Source organism: Leucopleurus acutus (assembly GCF_964270905.1).
Source record: "Leucopleurus acutus genome assembly, chromosome: 5".
Lineage (NCBI taxonomy): Eukaryota > Metazoa > Chordata > Mammalia > Artiodactyla > Delphinidae > Leucopleurus > Leucopleurus acutus.
In genome coordinates this window covers 97443037-97463713 of record NC_139147.1, presented here as the reverse complement: position 1 = coordinate 97463713, position 20677 = coordinate 97443037, and the positions used below count along the sequence as shown (strand labels likewise).

Sequence of the window (20677 nt, the reverse complement as noted above, 5' to 3'; positions counted from 1 at the left end):
AAAAACTTGTAAAATCAGGCTTGCCCAGAGAATACCACTACCAAGCATTTACATATCTATCTACATATAGGTTTTCCCTGAAGCATCAAGAACATGTGGTCTCCTCTTTATTATAATAATAAACACTGAGAAGTAGATAGGGTAGGTATTATTCTCATTCTGAAGATGAAGATACAGAAGGCCCAGAGGGACCATGTGATTTGCTCCAATATACTTTAAATGAAAAATGAAGCAGCGAATGGTCTTAACCAAGCACTTATCTAGCTACAAAATCATGGCAAGCCCTGGGAGCAGAGGCAAGTCCTTCCATTTTGGCTTCTTGCTCTGTGCCACCTGATTGCTGCCCAACAAGGCAGCACGAAGAACACAGTAAGCAGCTTTCCAAGGACTTCTAGATACTTGGTATAGCCCCACCAAAGAGACTGGGCTCAGGGGATGGCAGGAGGGTAGTTTACTGACACCCTTTTATATTCAAAATGGAATACTTGTGCAACCAATAATAAGAGCTTTTCCTCATCTAGGTCCTTCCATATGCCAAGCACAATGCTAAACACATTATGTACGTGATCACTAATCCTTGCAGCTCCCCTGGTAAGGCTGGAGGGGTGTTCCCATTACACTGATAGAGAAGGCTCGGAGAGATGAATTACATTGCTCAAAACCGAAGCATTTTTGTGAATAAGTAGGAAAGCCAGTTCTAAAGCGGTTATTTCTGGCCCCAAATCCTGGGCAGTTTCTCTTTGTTTTCATTTGTTTGTTTGTAGGAAAGTAGATCTTGAGGCTAGGACAGAATTGATAGAGGACTAGAAAGAACAAGAATGTTCTGCTGAAACTTCAGAACATTTGAGGCAGATTTTCTGAAAGAACAGACTGGTCTGAACGGTGGGTGAAAACTGAGTGACCCACGCTTCTCTCAGGCTACACTTTTTATGCCACCTGTATCCCACTGATACAGAGCCTTAACACAGGAAAATAGCCACGATGGTTATCAAAATAATGAAATATTTATGTAGTCTTTGGTAAATAGCCTCTGCCCCAGCTACCCTGAACGTCCTCCTGCAGCCCTGGCCTCCTCCCAATAGACCCTTCAGACAGCCCACTGGCCAGCAACTAAAGCATGAACAGTTGGTGCAGCAAGGGCTTCCAGGACCCGGCTCCAGAATGGCAGGAGTCCATTCTGATTGATCGGTATTCATCACATATGATGTGTTAAATAGCTGAATATCACTGTTAGGTCCTGTTCTTATAGCAACACGCAGCAGTGGGCAGTCCCTTATACCAAGACGCGACATTCTGGTGTGGGAAGAAAACTCTCTGCCACTGTGACTCCCACAGGCATATTTTCAATGGTCTGAGTGGGTGATTGCTGTACTGCAAGCACTGTACATGCGCCTCATATTTTGTGGTCCTTCATTAACTTTGGGAATCTTAAAACATAGCAGATTTTCCTATATTAATATTATTTGATTAAAAACATGTATATACTATATTTTTTAATTCATTTTTTAACATCTTTATTGGAGTATAATTGCTTTACAGTGGTGTGTTAGTTTCTGCTTTACAACAAAGTGAGTCAGCTGTACATATACATATATCCCCATATCTCCTCCCTCTTGTGTCTCCCTCCCACCCTCCTATCCCACCCCTCTAGGTGGTCACAAAGCACCGAGCTGATCTCCCTGTGCTATGTGGCTGCTTCCCACTAGCTATCTATTTTACATTTGGTAGTGTATATATGTCCATGCCACTCTCTCACTTCATCCCAGCTTACCCTTCCCCCTCCCTTTGTCCTCAAGTCTAATTTCTATGTCTGCATCTTTATTCCTGTCCTGCCCCTATGTTCTTCAGAACCATTTTTTTTTTGATTCTATATATACATGTATTAGCATTTGGTATTTGTTTTTCTCTTTCTGACTTATTCACTCTGTAGGATAGTCTCTAGGTCCATCCACCTCACTACAAATAACTCACTTTTGTTTCTTTTTATGGCTGAGTAATATTCCATTGTATATATGTGCCACATCTTCTTTATCCATTCATCTGTTGATGGACACTTAGGTTGCTTCCACATCCTGGCTATTGTAAATAGAGCTGCAGTGAACACTGTGCTACATGACTCTTTTTGAATTATGGTTTTCTCAGGGTATATGCCCAGTAGTGGGATTGCTGGGTCGTATGGTAGTTCTATTTTTAGTTTTTTAAGGAACCTCCATACATGTATATACTATATTTACAACAGCTGCATGCACATGTAAAGATATTGATAGATAAAACTGCCCATCTTCTGAACCAGTAAATTTACCTTAGCTTGCTAGAAATCTGAACTTCAGAGAGGATAGGGACCTTATACCCAACTCCCTCATCTGACAGGTAAGGAAACTAAGAGCCAACAGACTGAGTCACTCAAAGACACTGAATCCCAGTGGCTTTTTTTCCCCCTCCCTTATACCATGTACTCACAGCATTTAATTTTGAAATGATTAATTACTAGATTTTAAAGATAATTAGAATATGAAAACCACTTGATTTATTGTGATTTAATGTAGATAACTATAATATCCTTATAAGCATTTAGTTAGGAAGTTATCAAGAGAGACATACTTTTGTGTAATATCTGACACAAAACGCACATTATGTTCAGTTTTTTTAGCTCATGAGGCTGGCAAGTGCAATTTAGGTCAACCTAAATGTGGAAAATAAGCACCCGATAAACATTTACTATTTTAAAACTTGCTTCTTTTCCATAAAATAATTTAATAAATGATATCATTCCTTAGTCTTCCTACACAAAATGAATACTAACTGGAATATTTCTAACCCCTTTAATACTAAATCATGTATGTTTGCAGTTTAAAATAGAGAGAATTTTTGAGCAATGATAGATTCCTCCAGCTAACCCAGAATATGGTATTTCAGCTCTCATACTTTGATGTCCAAAATTTAGGAAAGTACTTTAAAAAATGAAGAAAGAAGAGGTGGTGGCAGGGGCATGAAAGGTGGAGGGAAGAGTCATATCCCATCCCATGATTTAATTTAATTAGCTCATAACGTTCTATAAGACAGCTTGCATAGAATTCCACCAATTTTATTAGAGGGGCGTAATTTTTGGTTTGAATATATTGAAACAGAACAAATCAGTTAACTCTGTTTTCAAGCATTTTCATAAAAATTTTGCTTACTATCTATAGACCAAAGCTTATATCCTTACTAATAAGTAAACAAAAAATAAAATATCATTAAGAAACCAGACTCAAGATGTTTACATATTTCTTCTTTCAATACAATTCCCCGCATTTTTATTGATACGTAAGTCAGCTTTTTAAAAAATGACCAAATATGTAGGGACATAAAGATGAACCAATTAGATAACGCTGCTTTGTATTTTCCTTGCAGTGAGAAACTGTACGTATTTTGATAAATGGACACAACTCCATCCAGCAAATAGCTCTGTGTATTGTGGTGAATTCTTGTGCAATTACAGAATTTTGCTGGAATGCCCAGTGGTCTCTAGATAAATTCCTTCACCCTCTATGGTAACAACTTGTCAGGTAGACTCATTTCCTGTTTTTATCTAAGCACTGAAAGAACACGAACGACCGTCATGAGTTTGGGACAAGTCACACTATGATCCATTTCTTACTATCACAAATGTTTTAACATGAAAGGCAACTTCAATATTTAATTTCTTAACTGAATTCTGCTCACTCTAAAATACACTTTGGCTCAGTAAGTCGTTAATAGAGAATAATTTAACAGCAAAACCATGTTGTTTTTTCACATATATTAACTACTTTTTCTTTAAAGAGTTTGGGTTTTAATTCTGCTAGAATTTCCTGTGTTCTTCCACACCAGCGTCATAGGAAATCCTAGTGTTCTCAAGATTTCTTTCATTTCATTGCACCTGCTTTTCAGGATCAACAAGTTAGTTTACAAGCTTGAAGTCTCAAATTCAAAATACTTACTTGCGGGTGAAATAAGAATCCTGGAGAAGGTCTCAAGTATTTCTCTTTTAAAGCTTCAAGTGGGTCAGTTAGTTTTCTTTTCTCTACTCTGAAAGGTTAAAATTAGATTTTGGAGATGAATCAGTTTCATATATCAATCCCTGCGCACTCGCCGACATTTAAACAGCTAACAATAAAGCAAATGGTAGGTTGCTGGGAAGCGCCCTAATAAAGATATAAAGACATCTGTTCAGTTCTTGAAGAATACTCCTGGCACTTCTAGGCGCTCAGAGAAAGAAGGTCCTTTTTATAATGGAAAAATCCTATTGAATGACTAGTAGTAATAATAATAATGAGGAAATGTAAAAAATGAAGTCATGAAATCAGAGGCTTCGGTCACAAATTTGTACCTTTCCATTTGAAATGTACACGAAAAGGCTTGGTGATTTCAAAAGCATAAGAACAGGGCTCATTTTAAAAATTAAAGTCATTTTCTCTCAAGAAGGTGCTTCCTCAAATCGTCATCGTATTTCTTCTACATTTGTGAATGTCAGCAGGAGAGTTTCTAAGCATACTACACACCCTGCTAGCCGCTCTCAGGCATAGGCAGCTTCTTTTGGATGTTACTGCTGATAAACAGAGTAGGTGAAGGGGGGGGTAGGGAGAGGATGAGGAACTTTTTAAAGACAGGGAGAGACATTATCGAACTTATCAATATAGCCCTTCTGCTCTAGAAATGTTTGCCATTCTATTTTCTATTAAGCATATAGGAAATGACATCGTGGACTGAATTAATTTCCTTCATGAACCGTTGGTGATTTCCTTTTAAAAACCGTTAAATAAGTATACTTTAAAATAGAATCAAAACAAACAAAAACAGCTCCCACTTCTTGAAATTGTACGTGTGCTATGTTTTACATACACTATTTCACTTACTGAAATAGGTGCTCTTATACCCATTGTATGGATTAAAAAAAGTTTAAGACATGGGAAAGCTGAGATTTCAACCCAGGTCTTACACTAAAACTGGTAAGTTTAGGTCTTTCATGAGTTTGGTAAAATGACATGCCAAAAGTCTCAATTGACACTGACGTGCCAGAGAAAAGACTGAGATTAGAGTCAGCAGGAGGGAGGTTAGGAGGTGATGGAGAAGAGTGGAATGGGTGTATGAAGGAACTGGAAGCCCATTGCCCTTGGGAGGGTCTAAGACAGAGAGTCTGAGAACTTATCTTCACAAAGGCCTGAGACATATCGCTGAGTTGGAAATACAACCTTACTGGCCATGTGTAACATACAAGCTACACACAAAACATGGAAGATCTGTTTTTCCTTCTTTTTCTTTCTCTGCCACAGAAATGAAAATATAATAATTGTTAAAAAAAAAAAAAAAATAGTGCCCAAGCATGGTAATGATGGCTCTGAGACATTTTTGTACTGTCCTTTTCTATGCCCCTTGTCATGTTCAAGTAACACACTGGCAATGTTTCTTGGTTAATGCATTGAAGATAATACAGGTAGAAAAAGAGTTGGAAGGGAAAAGAGTTTGCAGCTGTGGTACCTATTAAGTCATAGGCACTCAAAAAAAATATTGTTGAATGAAGGAATTGAACAAAACTGTCTCTTGATTAAAAAAAAGAATCAGGCAAAAATATCAAATTCTCCCAGCTTAAATAAGTCCAATAAAAAATGATCCACATTTTCCATTAACTCTTGACAACGTTCACGACTTGAATGAGAAAGTAAATGTGAAAACTTGTGGTAATATTTAAAATACATCACAAATTAATTATTGTTATTCATACACTTTGAAGAAGACTCATTTTTAAAAACTAAATCTTTCTGAATGGTCGAGTGTTACAGAGTACTGTCTAAGAGGCTTTTTATTAGCACATATCCCCCCCCCAAAATTGTTGGATGCATCAAAGGAAACTGGATAATGAAGGCATTAAACAGAGATGTGTTTTTTAAGCCGACCACTCACATTATATACAAAGCATTTTTGTGATTAATATTTCAGTTACGTGGGGCTCCTAAGAGATTTATTTAGAAACAGAATAGGACCAGTACTTATTAAGGATGTGTTCGTAGGTTAACAAAGAGTAAACTCTCGCTATGTCCCATCTCGTTCCGAATAACCTGACCCATTTAAGTACCCACACATATTTGCATTAATCCTTCAGGAGACTCATTCTTCCGCCACTTGACAACTTGCTTTAAATACGGCTTTCCCATATTTTCCACTTAAAAAAAAATGTGTTTAAAAATAAATTTATTGTCAAGGGAAAGAACTCTGTGGGCCTATTCCAAAACCCCAAATTCGGAGACATCCAAAAATAAGTCCAAACCTAATGAGTTGACTTTCCGAATAAAAAATGAACTCACCAGATCAAACAACTTTACTTTCTGCTTTATAAGAATAATAAAAAAGGTTTGTTAAAAGCCGTAACTTTAGAGTGTGAAAACTGCCTTTCGTTCTTCTGTCCACATTGAGCGGTCTCCCATCCACCCTTACCTGTAAATAGGGTCCATGAAGAAAGGAGTGGGTCTAGCATGCTGTAAGGAACCATCAGGTGCTGGTCTTGGTTCACCGTTGCCTCCTTTCTTTTCCCCAAACACGTGGTTTTTACGAGGCTCTGTCAGCTTGGTCCCACTGGCTCTACTCCTACTGCCCATACTTAGATCCAGGGGTTGGTCTTGGCTTGTGGCCGGCGTCACTGGAGGCTTGGCGGGTACTGAGGTCAAGGGCTTCTCGTCCTTGCGTTTAGTGGTGAGATCAAAGGGAGACTCAGAGCTGCCCTTCTGCAGTTTCTTTACTTCACTTGGTGACTGGGGTTCCATTTTCAAAGGTAACGATCTCAAGTCTCTATCAGGAAATGGGTACATTGATTGAGAGAATGCTGGAAAAAACGGGAGGGGAAACATGGAAGGGTAAGGTAAAGCTCCAACTTTTTTGTCTTGCAGCCCCACCAGTCCTGCTGAACCAAAGTATTTCTCAGCAATAGAAGCAATAGCCTTTATAGAATCATTCACAGCTCCTGACACCGCAGTCTGCTCCTCTAAAGATGGTGAGAAAATGGAATGATTGCTGTATTCTTTCTTATTATGTATTGAAGCCAGATTCGGAAGAGGGCTTACTTTGTCTTTGAACATTTTACCATTTTCTTTAAATTTCTCTTTATCACTTTCAATGTCACTTTCCAGATCAGAGCCCGAGGTGGTTTCCAGGTCACTGCCACTTGGTGTACTGACATCATCAAGGTCACTACTCTCTGACTGGTCACTGATTTTCTCAAGGGGCCTCTCTTCAGAGGACCTCTCGGGCTGGAACTCCACTGGCTTATCGTCCCCTACAGGTGGGTGTTTAGATAGTGCCTTCAAAATATCCTGTGTAGCTGGCAGTATCTGAGGATGTGTCATGAGGGGACTTTGACTTTTGTTTGTCTGTTCAGTACTTGACAGTCCTTTAACAGGAGAACTAGCAGGTATCAAAGGAGGCCTGTGGTACAAGCCGGAAGGAAACAGACCAGGGAAGCTAAAAGAAAATCCAGGAGCTGTTGGAAAGGTAAGACCAGCAGGATGCCTATTGGCGCCAAAATAGTCAGCAAGGCCCGGGTTGGCATGACTCATATTAACCATGGACGTTTTATCCATAGCTGGGGTTCCAGGAAGTGAAATGCCTTGGCCAAAAAATCCACCTGCCGCAAAATGGTTCTTGCCCTCACAAAACCTCCTGTGTTTATTTAAGGAAGACGTAGTGCTGAACATTTGTCCACAGTCTTTGCACTTGATTTGGGTTCTGCAATCAGCATGCATGCGCTTATGACGACAAAGGTTTGAAAACTGAGTATAGGATTTATGGCAGACCTCACCTGTGTGCAAACAACAAAAAAGAATCTCAGGCTTTATGGCAACTGCTTCTGAATTTAGCAAGTATCACAATTGGTTTACCCCAAATTTCAATTAGGAAGCCAGGAAAAGACGTCGGAGGCACCAACGTGGGTGCTCCAAACACAGAAAACCCCGTTTCACTAGATTCCAAAGCAAGGCATCCAACCTGACAAATGTCTTGAGACAGCACAAATATTTCAGATATATATAAATATTCTGTCATCCCCATTGCATAATATTTTGTATCATATTTGTGTATTTAAATATTCATTAAAAAGTCAAACTCCAGCATGCATTGACTTCCCACCCAATTACTACACTAACAGAATCTTTACGATTAAATTCTTAAGATGTACTAAACATGACACAGAACAGGAACCCCTTTAAAATTTTAGACCATTTAAAGAATTCTATATTGTAGGCATCAACACAAAATAAAACAGCCTTTCCCTCGACCAGAAACTTCACCTTTATTCCCGCTCCCCTTGGGGAAAAAGGCTGTGACTGCTCTACCATTATTTAATTTGTATTATATCATATGCTCTCATCATTCACACATCAAAGCCACACAACAATGTACATTGTGTATTCTGAGACATTTTTAACAATCATTTTCATGATTTGAGAAAGACTGACATAATTTACAATGGCGCTATTTTAAGCCTGCAAAGGAAACTAAATTGAATGTAGCCCATCCTGCATTGCTGGTTCCCATGAACTATGATCACGTCCTCTGACTTCCCCTCACACCAGTGGTTGTGCTAACCTTCCTGCATTTATGAAACCCCGTCCTTGGGAAACATGTCCACTTGTTGTCATATCTTCACGGGTTATGTCCGGGCTTGACTTCTATGTGGTACAGCCAACTACAGTAAGCAGGGGAGAGTGCGCTGAATGCTATAATCCAGTAAGAACACAGCAGTGGGTGCAGCCGGGAAATAACTCTCGTCCCCGAGAATTTGCCAGAAAAGTAAAACATCTTCTTCCTCATATATGTGTGAATAGATCTAAGTACATTTTAAGATGGAACTCCGTAACCCTTAATCATTCCTTTGCTAGGTAGGAATCTTACTCAATACACGGCCTGGCAGGATTATAGTATCCATTTCCCAAGCATCACACCTTTTACGTTACTTTAATAAAGATGAGTTCCCTTTATGCGTGAGCTTACTCTCATGCTTCTGTGCACGTTTTAATACATGCAGAAACATGATATGCCTTGCTGGTAATTGTTGAAACCAATTTATATAAGAAATTAAATTGAAGACAAAATGCAACACTTATTTCTTTCATGTGACGACTGCCTTTAAATTAAGCTCCAAAGTCAAAACAATAACAATTTAAAAAGAAAATTCAAAGAAGATTTTATAGACCTTCAGTTATACAAAACTCATCCAGAACTTGGATTATCCCACACACAACCAAACAGGAAGTACCAAGTGATTCTGTCTATTTCTTTTACTACTAACAATTAAAATGCATTGCTACACATATCAATGTGCTTAGTAATATTAAAGGCGCTTTCAACTGTGGAATGATTTATGACATTGTAGAGACTATAACATGCATTTTAATGGGAAGAGAAGATGTGAGTGATTTCTTTTCAAGTTATTCTACTGGAATATTGACCAGAGTCTGCTTTAAAAATATATACTAGTTAACCATATACAATAAATACACATACTGCTTAAATTCTTTGATACACTAATTAAAACCATATGAAGTAGAGGGTAGAAACATGAGACTTTCGCTAGTTATACTAACTCAGCTATGAGCAATAACAAGAAATAGTAAATAAAATATTGACGGAATTATAAATGTGCACTCATTAAGAAAGTGACACCTCTCCTCTGGGCATTAAAAGGCGTTGAGAAAAGATCTTGATGGGTATTCAAACAAGGTCTAAGTTTTTGAAAGGTTAGCAATGTTTTACCAAAGAAATGTTGCTCTCTACACTTCTTTCTAATAGCTGGATAGATTTAAGAAAATCAAGAGTAACAGAGGTGCATCTGACTTTCCTGGTTGTAGGCTCTGTTACACCAACGAATGGTGTCTGTATCAGGTCCCAAGAACACAGAATCCGGGATGTCTCCTCAGGCAGAGGCTTTGTTTTTCTCACTTGAAGATCTGGCCTGGCCCACCACAAACCGCCAGGCCTCCAGGTAAGTGGCTCAATTGATGCTGCAGTCTATACTCTACTGTAATCTTCTCAGTAATAAGGAATTAGCCAGCAGTTAACATTGCATTTTTCTACTTATTAAACAAATTAAGAGGTATTTTGAATATATCCAGCCTATTAGAGCATGTGGTTTCTATTTGGGAAGGCTGGAGGTTTCTGTAAAGGCAGTGAGTAATTGCCTTAGCACTGATGACTCTGGGCTCAAGCCTGGTGGCACACTGTAATAAGAGACAGTTGCCGTAAACACACCAGGGGGGCTAAATCGTGGTGTGTGGCCTTCTGGTGAGAAACAGATATCAACTCTAGGTGAACCTCCTCCACTCCAAAGTCTCCACACCAACTCCTCTTTTGTTCTGAAATTACACGGCTATTATTCACAATTACCCCATGGTCCTCTGTCAGATTTTATATTTGAAGAATGCCATCTGCTATTTAAATTTACCAATAATTGCTGAAAATACATTCATGGGAAATAGTCTGCACAATCTGATTGGAAAGGGACACCCTATAGTGCTTTAAAGCAAAACACTTGATTTCAACACAATTAAAATTCCAGATCCCAGAATTTTAGATGATAGGAATTTCTATTTTCTGACTTTTACTTTAAATAATAAAGAAAGCATTAAATGGGTGACCATAATTCACTGTGGTCAATTCCTCCCTATTTTCCACCAAAACATGAGAAATTTATCAAAATTCATTTCTGAAAAATCAGAAATAAATGAACTATGTATATGTCTGTAGCACTTGCAAGTACATTTTAGGGCATTACGACCTAGAGTCAGGAATGTCTTTTTGAGACAAGAAGTCTAAAATTTCCATTGTATACTTTATTTCCCAGGACTTTCAACAGAGCTTCCTCAAGGGAGACTAGAGAGCACCCTTTTGTTTCTCTGCTAGGCCTCTTTACTCCACCAGGGAACAGAAGAACATATGAGCAAAACAGGATGCTAGGGTAAGCTGGAAAGGGAAAGAAAAGCTCTCTTGGTGCTTGGAAACACAAAAGAGGGCTGTGTAAAGGCAAAAAGGAGGAGCGTTAGTCTCTGGCATCTCCACGTTGGCACTGAACATTAGTTTTTTTTCCATCGGGTCCTGTAGTAGTGTCTCATATACCTACTACAAACCATCGAATATTTGTCAGAGAAACTGTTTTGCAAGGGTTCCCAAGTCAGAGGCTTTGCCAACTCCTGAGTATGTTTCATCCAGTTCTATGCTTATCTGGATCCAAAATCTGTCTTAAATTTTGTAACACAGCTCAGTGAGTCACTGTGTTTATATGCCCAGCCGAGCAATAGATGAAAAGAAGTCCAGAGTCGTTGCCCAGATGGACTAAGAACAACTGATTTTCCATATGAAACATTTCAGCACAATACAGAGAAGAGGGGTGGGTGGACAAGAGAGGCAAATGAGGGCTGAGCTGTACTTGTACCAAAGCGCTCTGTACAAGGATATTCTAAGTAGGTGGTCAGATTGGATGTCCCCTGGAAATACACTGCCCGTAAATCTGCCTTAGTGCAGTGGGTTATAGAAGCAGTATGTCCAGCATCAAAGTGAAAATGTTCTGCTTTTCAAGTAACTGAGAACTACCGATCTGCAACCTGTGATCAGCAACAAAGGGTAGATTAAAGGGCAGTTTATCCCACCCGCAACATACACACACACACACACACACACACACACACACACACACACAGAGTCCTAATAAGCCTCCTTGCCAGGTGGGGTTCTTCTAGCTCTTTCTGATCCAGAACAGGTTTTTCTCACTTCATCTTGTTTAGTGGTATCTGCGATTTGCTGTTTTACAAAGCCACACACATTTTCAGTACGAGACAAATCTCGTTGTCTCTATTAAATCCCACAACGTGGGGAGGCTTCCTTTACATTATTTAACGACTTCTCTACCTGTTATTGATTCCATCTAAAAGAAAACACCCCAGGCATCATAGACAAAACACCATCGATCTGGTTATAAGATTTTCTTGTAATAGAAAATAGCCCAACTGGATGAGACCATAAATCGCTAATTCAGAGGGCCCCCTCATGGCCATGCGTGGCCCACCCTCCTGATCACAGTGCCTTTTGGATAAGAGACAGTTGCAGGAAGGAGGGCTGGAGTGTGAAAAACTTACAGATAAAGGGCTTCACACTGCTGTGGATGTGCTTGTGTTGTTTGAGGCCTGACGAAGTGGCAAACGTTTTGCCACACTCCGGGCACGCGTGGGCCCGGGCACCAACATGCTGAGAGCGGATGTGCCGCTGAAGGTTGCTAGGGTCCGTGAAAACCTGCTAGGAAATGAGTACTGATTAATCAAGAAACTTAATTCTAGGACACAAGAAAGAAGACCGGGAATAACTCAAGAAGGAATTTTGTGTATTTGTTTTGTTTTTATTTGTTTACCCAAAAACCGAAAGAAAGTTGTATTTCCAAAGTGTCAGCCTCTCTAGGGTCAGGACTTACAAATTATTCAGTTTTTGTATACGTAGCACAAAGTACGCGCTGGTATCAGTTGAACAAAATAATTAATGGCATTATTAGAGCATATTCAAGGGCTTTTTGATTCTATTTAGAGTGAATGGAGTTGGATAATAAAAATGCAGGCCATGACATTATTAAAAAATGGTGTGCTATTTACACCCTTTAAACAAAGACACACTATGTACAAAATTGGGGGGATTTTGACTAAAGTATCCCAAATCTATTCAAGGAGTTCCCCTAGGGTATAAATTCTAACACAGTGTTTCATCAAGTTACCATTAAGCTAAAATCATTCCTTCGGACATGGTACTAAGAAAACCAACCAAACAAACAACAAACAAACAAAAAAAGAAATAGGAAAAAGAAAAAGCTACCCACACATCAGGGAGCAAAACATCTCTAAAGGTAAGGTCGAGTGTCCCAATTTCCACTGGCATGAGAAAAGACATTCAAACGTTATGAAAAGTTTTTGGAAAGAGAACTCAATTTTCATGACACCAGGACATCTTTTAGTTAACTGAGAAACATGAAAATTCAATGATGTGAATTGCCGTTCCCGTAGTTCAGAGTTACGGTCAAGGTGAAGGGCTTTCGTTTCACTCTTAACGTTGTTCAGCCCTGGCCACTAAGGCACTACACTTTTAATTAGAACCGAGTCATAATTTATGGTGGGGACTTCGGTGGAAAAACCTGCAAATGTAGGAGTCTCCCATTCTTTCTGAATAGGCATTCAGAAACTTTATGGGATTTCCTCACAAACTGATCTTAAAAGAAATTAGTAATGTGCATTGGATACAATTTTCATTCTCCATAAGGCTATAAAACAACCCCACGCTGGAAAGCCAGTAGCGGAACCAGGAATTTACCAAGGATGTGTGACACTTAGTTCTGGAACTCACCATCAAGCCTTGCTTCCTCCCTTACAAAAATAAAAGGATACCCACTAAGTGTTTCTATACACTGTCCTAATGCCTTGTAGCACACAACACTCCGTCTACTTTTCTCAGGATATTTATAGTTTCCCCTCTCAAGGCTTGTTTTTATATACCGTGGCAAATGATGGATTAAGAGAGAGCAGGATGACACAGAGGGGCCAAGTAGTCTACAAATTCACTGTACCTTGGCACAGTTCTCACATTCATAGTGCTTTCCACTGTCATGTGACATCTGGTGGCGGATTAAATTGGACTTCCAGTTAAATGCCTTAGGACACTGATCACACTTGTATTCCCTCTCTTCAGTATGTGACAACATGTGTTTCTCGAGGCTGTTAAGAGAACAATTGATTTAATAGGACGTGGTGACCAAGAACACATTCATAAACAGAACGTCATTTTATTACTAATCCAACTGGCAATTAAAGAAAGAAGAGGGAAAGGAGTTGAGTCGGAGAAGAAAGAGAGGAAACAAGCTTGCAACAGACAAAAGTACGTTTTATGTTCCCTAGACTGTGTCTCTCAGCAATCCAGAGAAGTACCCCTGTTGTTGGGAAATAAATCTGATTCAGTTAGCAGAGTTTAGGTGCCAATTTAGGGGAATGATAAACAACTAGCGATTTGTCCAGTTCTGGATTTGTTACACAGTTCTAGCCGCAACATGTATTGCTGTTACCCACTTAATTCAAACACAAACACTCAAATAGAAAACATTAAGAAAGTGCTTAAGAACATGCAGGAAGCTAGTCTATCTACTGTATATAACCCTTGCACTCAACAAAGCACTTTTATTCCTACGCAGATCACCATATGGGAAAGTGAGCTGTAAGCTAACTATTCAACAAGCAACTTCTCAATACAACCAATATAATGGATGGTCAGACAGATGGACCAATGAATGAACATGTATGCATATAGATACAGAAGTAGATATAGATAGAAACATTATCTAGAAAAAAATATATATGTATATATATTATAACCTAAGATTATATATATACAACCTATGAATTAGGGAGGAAAGAAAAGTATATCATATTATAAGTGGATGCACTAGTAAAGCCCCTCAAAAGAAAAACAGGGTTAGAATTTTCTCACAAGCATAGCTTCTCTATGTTTTAAAGCTTAGACTATGTTACCTTCTCAAATGTTTCCTTCCCTCTCTAAAATGTGAATATGAAATCTGCATGAATAGAATGAAAAGTAAATATTATAGATAATGGATTACTGTGATATTCAGAAGATGTCTGCAACATTTTTGTTAATTAAACACACACACATAACACATTAGGATACTACTCCCAAATAAAGCAACCAGAGCTCCTCAGAGAAATAGCCTGTTTCAAATGTGAAGCATGAAATACACAAGATGGGCCTTGAACATCTTGCTATGGCAAAAAGCAAGAGAGTTATAGATCGTGTCAAAAAAATTAGGGTGCCAACCTGAAGAGACACCCACTGACTAAAGATGGGGAAATTGAAGCATCAGTAAGAGTAATAATCTCATCTTTTAACGATAATGATACTCAGAAACAAACAGAACCTCACCAGTTACCCCAGGAAGATGCTGAGAAGCCAAATCATTATTCTGAAAACTAGTAAATAAAGGGAAAAACTCATGTACATATCCTGCCTTTCCTATACGAACTGTACTTCAGGGTGAGCAAATAAACAGTGAGGGGAAGTTTCTCTGCATAGAATTAATCCAGATAATAAATAATGAAAGAACGGGGGGAATTAGAATACATTCATTTTGCAGCCCCTAAAGAATGAATGAATCTAGGCAATCCATTATATGCCTCCTGGTGGAAATAAATGATACCATCAATGAGGTATTCTTCCTAAAATACTGAGCCTAAATCTGATCACAGCTTGGGATGTAACGATGAGTATACAGGAAACAGAGGAGATGGAGAAAGACGTTAAACAATACCAAGGGGATATAATCAGCAGAATACAGACTGGAGGAAATGCTACAGGAAAAAACACTCATTATCTTCTGCATATAAACTGTAATGAGAAAGACGGAGAGAGACTTACTGGCTTTGACTGGGGGAACCTACACGTTAAGAAATATAAGAGGGACGTCAACCAATTGCCATGATGGACCTTATTTTGACCTTAATTCAAACCAGAAAACTCTAAAAATAATGAAATAACTGGGGGGAATTTGAACACCGACTGAATATTTGATAGTATTAAGGAACCATTATTTTTAAAATGAGCTTATGTTTTATAGTCCTTACTTTCTACAGACACATACTGAGCTATTTATGAATAAAATGACATAATGTCCAGGATTTGTTTCAAATAATCCAAAATGAGTATAGCTGAGACAAGATAGGCCTCGTGTGATAATTACTGAACCTGAGTGTATGGGTGTTATTACACCGCCCTCTCTAGTTTTGTGTGTATTTGAAATCTTCCATAATAAAAAGGTATTAAAAAAAAAACTGACTACCAAGCATGTGAGCACTGTTTCTTCCCTATATTTTATTTTTCTGTGAAATGAACACTTTAAGTTTGAGAATCAAGTAAGACCTCTGTGTACCTAGAATATGTTATCCAGTGTTTGTACACACCATGTGCGTGGGAGTGTGTGTGAAAAAATGATATGCCCTTTCTCATATCTTGACAAATTAGAAACACCTTTCCATATTTTTCTCCTCCTCAGTTTCCTCCTTCCACTTCTATTCATATTGGCACATGAACTTATTTTTCCTGCCCTATGAGTCAGTCGACTTGGTAATGCTATTCTATTTGAGCACCAGTGGCGATATCTCTGTGAACAAAAGGTACCAGGAGAGTACAGGTGTGTGGAGTCACAAGAATGTCCCTATCTTTATCTACAATATGTAATCCTCTGTTTGTTACACAAGTTGAAATGTTAATCAGAGAGTTAAGAGAAAGATATCAACAATGGCAGTTAACATTGAACTGAGTCAGGGACATCTTCCAAAATCGGTGTACACATTGCTATTCATACTACTGTCTTTAGCAAACTATCAAGGCATGCCATTTTATGACATATATTATATTCCAATATGCATCTCAAATCATAAACTCTGAAACCTAGTGGTAAAAGATTGTCCTATACATTGAGACTTTTTCTTGCCTCCTAACTCCAAGGGTGTGATATTGTTTTAAGAGTATAGTACATACCACAAAAGGGGGAAAAAGATAGCAAAGTAAAGGAAACTTCCTCTTTTTTTGCTTCTTCTAATCCAGCATAAAACCCATATTGTTCCATGGAATGATCAGCTGTCAGCTAATCGGTGATAGAAAATAAAAAGGCAAGTGGTTCTTGCAAAAGCAAATGTTCATTGCTTTCATAAACACAGAAGTATCCAGTCAGTCATTAATGAAACTTCACTTTTCATAGAATTTTATCCCAATTTATAGAGCTTTGCTTAGCCTTCTGGGTTCAACCTTTGTTTCTCGACCCCCTTTTTTTTTGGAGGGTGGTATTCTTTTCTTAATATTTTACACAAAAGATACAGAACAGAATAATATATCATGTCAAGAAAGGAATTCTCATTTGTTTAACATATAAAACAATATCGGCTTCAATAAAGTGGAAAATATTCAGGGCACATAGGTTCTGCACTGGCTAAATTATATAACCCAAAATATCACCTGGATGACTGATATCAGGTCGCATAGTGACATGATATATCCATCTGGCTGAGTTACTGAAAAGTGAGTTTTGAGGGTTCATCCAATGCCAGATAATTAGGTTTCCTTATTGTTTTCTACTGAATGTTTGACTGAAGAAGCTAAATCGACAGTTGGTTTTGGCATTAAGTAGCACCGACTCAGGCTTAATCTTATACCTAGTCAGAGTAAGAAGCTTTCTCCACCTAAGAAGTATTGCTATACACAACATTTTAGCGTTCAGTCTATCCATTTTTGTTTCATAATATGCTGTCCATTATTTTTTATCACAAAATAGAAGGAAATATACTTACTCTCTGGCATCAGAGATATGGCTTTACAGTATAAGTACTTTTCTTACCTGCTGGTATTTAGTAGCAGGTAAGGAAAGTATTTTCATTTTGGTTTTTAATTTGGACACAATGTATTTAGGAGACATACTGTGATGGTTTTTGATTACAAATCCATGTTTTACCAAACATACATAACAGATTTATTCTCTATGTGGGTTTTTATTAAGTAGTAAAGATAAGTTTAAAGGGTACTGGGAAAACCCTCTTAGCCCCCAAAATGTTTTCTCTCTAATAGCTAGATTAAGCCTGAATTTTCAAAGCTAGACAGATTCATTCTTTTGACTCAGTCTCCTCAAGGAAGGGGTTATACTTGATGCCTTTTTGGTCATCTATGCATTAAAATGGAATGAAACCCTTTCCTACGAGAAGAGAGATGCGGGGCAATCAACAGAGGTGAAAGGAGAAAGAGGAAGAGGAGGCACTAAGGAAAGAAAGGAAACAAAAAGGTAAATTAAAAGAGGTGAGGTGTCCAAGACAAACTGAGTAATTCACATCCTTGACTAAGGCCTGCTGATATACTCCCATACCCATTTAAACACAGTGTTTTTATGTTCAGTTGAAATTTTGATTATAGGTTCCAGATTTAAAAGCAAAGTAATGAATACAATTATTAAAATTGTTTGTGGACCAAGGCAAACACCATTAGGTAGAAAAAACAAACATACAAACAAACAAAAATCTTATTAGCTGGTTAAACACCTTTCTGATCTGAAAGACCATTTTGTAGCATAATTATCAATACAGTTTTCAAAACTTAGGTTCCAGGGTTGTTGCTTTCTTTAACAGAAATTTTAAAAATGTTCTTGAATTAAATTCAAAGGGCTGTGAAAAGTTAATATTATCACTGAAATATGTTTTCGTTTTGTTAAAAAAAAGTATTATAGAATTATTTCATTTAGATCATGTTTACTTTTTCCCTTTTTGAAAATTCAATATTTTCTTCACTGAACATGCTTCTCTTATTCTTTTATATATGTGCAGTTTAGATAAATAGTTGAAATTAAATCCATAGATTACACTGATCTATCAAAACACTACCTATCTTCATTGAGTAAGTACCAGCACAGTCTGTTTTTTATCGTCTAAATGTTTCTAGAGGGTCGCTTTTCTGTTTGGTGTATAATTAGATTAATTAGCATCATTGTTGCCTCCTCTACTCTTGATACCTCCTCTAAGTTACGTTTTACTATAATGTTAAACTTTCAATTGGCAATAACCCTCCTTAAATAATAAAAGTATTATTTTCTATCTGGCATCAAAATAACTAATTCTAACTTCACTGCAAATACTTGACAGGTGAGAATTTCCAGGGGAAAATGATTTCCGAACGTGTGACTAACACATTTGTCCAGCTCATTGCTGTTCCAAATTTCCCATTTGCATCAATTCTGAAAATTCAGCATAAACATTTTACTGTAGAATAAATAAACACGTTTTTGTAGTGCAACATGCCATGTCTAACCTTTGCAAATCGGGAAACACTTGGTCACATTCCTTACACTCCTGAATTGCATGTATCTCTCGGAGATCATTTTCACTCTCGAGTTTTTGTTGAAAGTCCTCCTCTACCATGGAGAATGCCGAGTGGGGTGTGCTGCATGGGAACTTCTGGTGATCCGCTAGTTCAGCCTTGGACTCAAAGAGCTGGTCACAGTCCTCACAGCGGTATTGCCGTTCTTCTGTGAAAAGAATTCAGGTGTTATCAGAACTAGGTGATCAGGAAGTACCGCCACACACTGGCAGTTCTTATCGAATTACGGAAGACATAATAGAAATTATTTGGTTGTCCTTTCCACCACTTCCATTTTAACATGGATTAGAAATAGTAAATGTAGGGACTTCCCTGGCGGTCCAGTGGTTAAGACTCCGCACTTCCACCTCAGGGGGCACGGGTTTGATCCCTAGTCGGGGAACTAAGATCCCGAATACCGTGCAGTGTGGCAAAAAAAAAAAAGAAAAGAAAAAAAAATAAATGTAAAGAAGCCAGGACAAAGCCTACAACAATAACAGAAGTGGCTGCTGTGGCTCCCGTATAGCTTTCTTATCAGATAAAACTTTATGACGAAACCCTTCCAGGGTTTAATATTCACAGGATATTAAAAGTCATAATGACCACTTACTGAGCATCATTATGTCCTCAACCCTGTACATGGATTCTTGATATTCCTAAAACCTGACCGTGAGGAATTACATGTCAGATTTGTATCCCAATTTTCAGATGAGGGTATAGATGCTCAGAGAAGTTCAGTAACCAGTCAGGGATCACAGAGCTAAATGGTTATGTCAGACTTTGAAAACACATCTCCGTTCCATACCCTTCTCGCTGTGCCATGTTACCTGGACGGAACACGGGACAGAGTCCCTATCTGAGCCGTACTTAAACCTGGCTAATATCAATAAACTTGGAAATGCTTTAACATTCGTCATTCCTTATAATGTGACACAGCATGATTTTAGCACTTTTCTAGGCTCATTTATGTTCCCTCAGGGCCACTGCTAATTGGCATGGCTTTGTTAAATAGCCAGCACAGCATGCATTTGCACTTTAAATCACTAAGATAAATAAATGGTAATAGTGGGGACCAGAGATAGCAAGGCTATGGAGTGTCAGGTAGTGACGCCATGGTTTCTATTCTTTTTATTGGAATAGCTTTCAGCCCACTCATGAGGCCATACTATGCACTGATCACACAGATATCATCACAGAAGTGCTGCAAACAGCTCACAATGCTGAAAGACACAGAGGACAGCAACACGATACATCATCCCTGTGTTACAGACCTGCAGCCAGGACCTATATCCAGTTATTCATTGACCGAATGCTTTTGAGGGAATATTTTAGCCACCTACTGAATGTGAGGCATTTTGCTAGGGACTGAATACATAAGAAACCCAAGGGGATACACATGTGAACAACTAGTGTGATACATCTTATGACAGGTGCATGCACAGGCCTAAATTAGGAGCCCAGAGGAATATACCAAATCCATCTATCCTGAGGAAGAGAGGGTTCAGCAAAGATTTTGTAATGAGGAAGAATCAGCCAGGTGAAGCAGGATGAGGGAAGACATTTCAGGCGGTGGGAATACCACAGACCAATGACGAAGGCAAGAAAGAGCAGGGCAGGCTCGTGGAAAGGCAAAGCTATAGTAAAGTGTGACAGGTTTATAGGGTGCATGTCGGGGAGGAGTGGGCAATGAAGTTAGAGAGGGTAGCAGGTCACTAGGGGCTTTTTAGGTCCATGCTAAGAA

The 20677-nt window shown here is 38.4% G+C and overlaps 1 protein-coding gene across 6 annotated transcripts in view; it reads right to left on the bottom strand.

The window, feature by feature from the left end:
* Positions 1-20677, bottom strand: part of MECOM (MDS1 and EVI1 complex locus) — a 568172-nt gene that overhangs the window by 24966 nt on the left and 522529 nt on the right. For 3 of the 6 annotated variants that reach the window (XM_082840339.1, XM_082840340.1, XM_082840342.1), the window contains exons 5-9: positions 18889-19105; positions 13604-13751; positions 12138-12294; positions 6454-7810; positions 3963-4050 (exon numbers count right to left, since the gene is read on the bottom strand). In XM_082840339.1, coding sequence (XP_082696465.1) covers positions 3963-4050; positions 6454-7810; positions 12138-12294; positions 13604-13751; positions 18889-19105 — 1967 coding nt within the window. The remainder of the gene's footprint in view (positions 1-3962; positions 4051-6453; positions 7811-12137; positions 12295-13603; positions 13752-18888; positions 19106-20677) is intronic. The other 3 variants (XM_082840341.1, XM_082840343.1, XM_082840344.1) reach the window with 2 other exon arrangements.